The following is a 3,223-nucleotide window of genomic DNA, read 5'->3' as shown; positions in this document are numbered from 1 at the left end:
ATGGGCAGACTGCCGGTCAACCAGAGTGCTGCGGCGACTCCCGCGAGCTCGTGCGCGCCTGATGATAAGGCTGCGGCCGCCGCTTCAGAGGGCGCCTCCAAGAAGAAAGCGCCGTTCCCAGACCCGCCGGCATGCTTCGGCCTGGGGCAGCTCACTCGCCACAATGTCATGCAGATGAAGCAGCTGCATCTCGCGACCCTCCCTGTGACCTACGGCGACGTGCTGTACGAACAGCTGCAGCGACACAGCCAGTTTTCCCGTCTCGGTATGTGCAGCTATTCGCAGTCCTGCGCTTTATGTGTACCGGGCGTATTTTGTGGCTCAACGGGCACTGCATCGCTTGGGTTCGACCTGTCTGCGGCGACAGCGTAGAGTCTGACGACGCTCCCGTAATTCACTCGCGTTTTGCGCTGTGTGTGGGCCTCCGCCCAAAGGAGGGGGCGGGATGTGTGGACGGGTGAGCTGGTGTTTGCGAGCTTCCTTTCCTTCGTCATTCCTAGAACGGTGCCGGCATAATGCCCTGGGCCCATGTCCTTCAACTGCTTCCCTAGGACGAAATTCTGTTTCTTTCGTTTGATCCAGTTTCCTGTTTTTCGCCGCGGGTCTGCGCGGTTACCCGGGCGCTGTCGCGCCGGCAGCTGGGGTGTGTGTACAGTGCCCTTTTGTGCGGCGGCGGCGGCGCTGCCATACTTTGCACTCAAGACATGTGTTCTGCTTCGTGAAAACGCAGCCGTGGTAGGCGCTGTCTCTGTGACTCTCTCATTCGTGTTGTGTCTGTTCGTCCCCTCCTCAGCGTATCTTGGCGAGGTCATGGTCGGCGGCATCTGCTGTCGTGTGGAGGCGCCTCCCGCTGCAGCTGCAGGGGCCCCGAAGAAAAGACACAGCCTGTACATCATGACTCTCTCGGTTCTCAAGCCGTACCGGAGATACGGCGTGGGTAAGTTGCCAGCAGAGCGCATTCCTCTCAATCCGTGCTTCGCATCTCGTGCCTGTCTATCTTCGTGGCGGGATTCGGTTTCACCCGACGCATTCTGGAGAGTCCGCGGCACCGTATAGTTCAAGGAGAGTCGTTCGATATTCGTGCATCCGTGGTCAGTCCAAAGAGTTAAGTAGTGGTTAAGTAGTGGATCGAGTTCTACAACGTGCCGACCTTTCGCTGTATCAGAGTACAGATACCCGTGTGTGCAGCAGCGTTCTCCTCTGTGGGATGTCTCCTTTTCGTGTTTTCTTTCGCGGCGAGCCGCCTACAGCTGTATGCGTACTCCGCGTCATTCGTCGCGGGGTGTAGCCGTGCCTCTATTGCGCATTCCCGCAGCAGTATGTTGCGCGACCGCTACGTTTGTCTGTTTTTTGCATGTTCCTCGCTTCAGCGTCGGGTCTCCTATCGTATATCCTCTCGCGGGCCTCTGAGGCGCAGCAGGGCGGGGTGGAGTTAGAGGACTGCTACCTGCACGTGTGGACTGAGAACAAGTATGCGCTTGAGTTCTACGAGAAGCGCGGCTTCGTCAACGAGGGCATTCAGGAAGACTACTACACAGACGTCACGCCGACGTCCGCGTACATCCTCCGCACGCCGCTGCCGTGGATCTACGCAGATCCAAAATTCGCCGCGCAAGGCGCAGACGGCGACGGATACGACGTGACGCAGCACAACCTCGTCGTCACCGCCTCGGGGGGCACCGGTGGGAAGTGAGGGGTCCAGCCAGAAAGCGAGAAAGCGAGACAGGCGACCGGTCACGGGGGACAGCGTAGGCTGGCTGCGGCGTAGCCAATTAATCAACCTGGGCCCTATATAGGCGAGGCGGCAGACGTCTGCAAGCTAGGCGCGATTGACAACTGTCGTGCGGGGCTTCGCTGTTTTGGGCCGCGCACGGGCGTCGCTACTTGCAGTGGGATGAGGTAGAGACGAAGCGGTCGATCGGGAGATGGTTGTCCGATATCCATTGAGAACGAGGCTCTTGCAGCGCAGCTGCGGTGGGTAGAAATTCCTGTTTTCGCGACACTCTCCCCCGAGTTTGAATTGCCGCCGTGTGTCTGGCGTCGGGGATATATGACTGCTGAGAGCAGGACTGTACCTACCACATCACCAGCCTGCTCATTTGGTTTCTTGAGGGGGTTTTCTCCCGTTCTGGGGTCAAAAACCATGTGCTTGAGACTATCTCGGTCCGTGGCGTTAGCTGGTCTGCGCGTTGCCCCCCCCTCCTCGAAGACCGGAACTTGTCCTTCAGCCACATGCATCCGTCAACATACACACGTGCGACTTCACGGTGGCAGCTAAGGCAGCGTCGGCTCGTCGCTGGTTGATCCCGCATCATGTAGGAGCAGCGCGCGCGTTCTGAGTTAAGCTTCACAACTAGATTCCTCCTCGCTTTCCAAGATTCGGGGCAATGTGTCACAAGCGTCGACATTGGTAGCCAGGATTGACGGGCGTCGGGTGTGTCACGGTGGGCGCAGCCCTTCTGCCTCTGAGCACCGCTAGCCGGAAACGCCCTCGATAGGTGACTAGGCCGACTACTGCATGGGATTCGAACGAACTCAGCGACTGTCAAGGGGTATTGCCAGTGTTCGCGCAAGGCGCCAGCGCATGTTCCCGTCGACGGTCTCAGATGCTTACAGAGAAGCGACACAGTCCCATTCTTGCGAAGTGTGCGTATTGCGTGGACCCAGCCAGCACTACAACAGCAAGGCACACCACTCCCGCTTGACAATGGCAGCAAGATGGGGTCGTTGCCGCGTCATCCTCTCAGGCTAAAAACGCACAGCAACTCTGCGTACTATTAGAGGAGGGTGCATCATTGAACGAGCTCTGCTGAGGCTGCGGCTACAAGCCAAACGACAGAGAACTGTGGGGCAGTGAAATCGTAGGCGTAGGCCTTCCTCGCTCTGTCTGCTGTGTGTTTCTAGGTGCGTGGAGGCCGCGGGGGGCGGGCCGCTCACGCCGCGAATGCTCCCTTAGGGAGTGCCGTTGCAGCGCAACATAACTATTATGGTGCGCTGGACTGAACGCAGCAAATCGTGGCAGGTTACCGCAGCTACCCTCACCACTCCATTCAAAAAAAGAGCTGGTACACTGCGACACGGGATCGGGATTTTCACAGTCGATGGATATAGGTCAACCGCGACCACAGGCCTCACAGGCACGCTTCATTTTGGGTTTCGCTTTGGCTTCATTCACGGCGTGCGATACGCGGATAGCGAGCCGAGTTTGCCGTTTTCCCCTCCC

The 3,223-nt window shown here is 58.5% G+C and overlaps 1 protein-coding gene across 1 annotated transcript; it reads left to right on the top strand.

The window, feature by feature from the left end:
- Nucleotides 1-1,693, top strand: BESB_003290 (acetyltransferase, GNAT family protein; the record flags this gene model as incomplete). The annotated part of the gene is made up of 3 exons (XM_029359084.1): nt 1-265; nt 794-937; nt 1,371-1,693. 3 exons carry the CDS (start codon nt 1-3, stop codon nt 1,691-1,693), a joined length of 732 nt encoding a protein of 243 aa, XP_029221997.1.
- Between the last annotated feature and the right edge of the window lie 1,530 nt (nt 1,694-3,223).

The sequence above is a fragment of the Besnoitia besnoiti genome, chromosome I (genome assembly GCF_002563875.1).
Source record: "Besnoitia besnoiti strain Bb-Ger1 chromosome I, whole genome shotgun sequence".
NCBI classification, from domain to species: domain Eukaryota; phylum Apicomplexa; class Conoidasida; order Eucoccidiorida; family Sarcocystidae; genus Besnoitia; species Besnoitia besnoiti.
The sequence above is the reverse complement of the archived record's forward strand: the minus strand, read 5'-3'. Positions and strand labels throughout refer to the sequence as shown.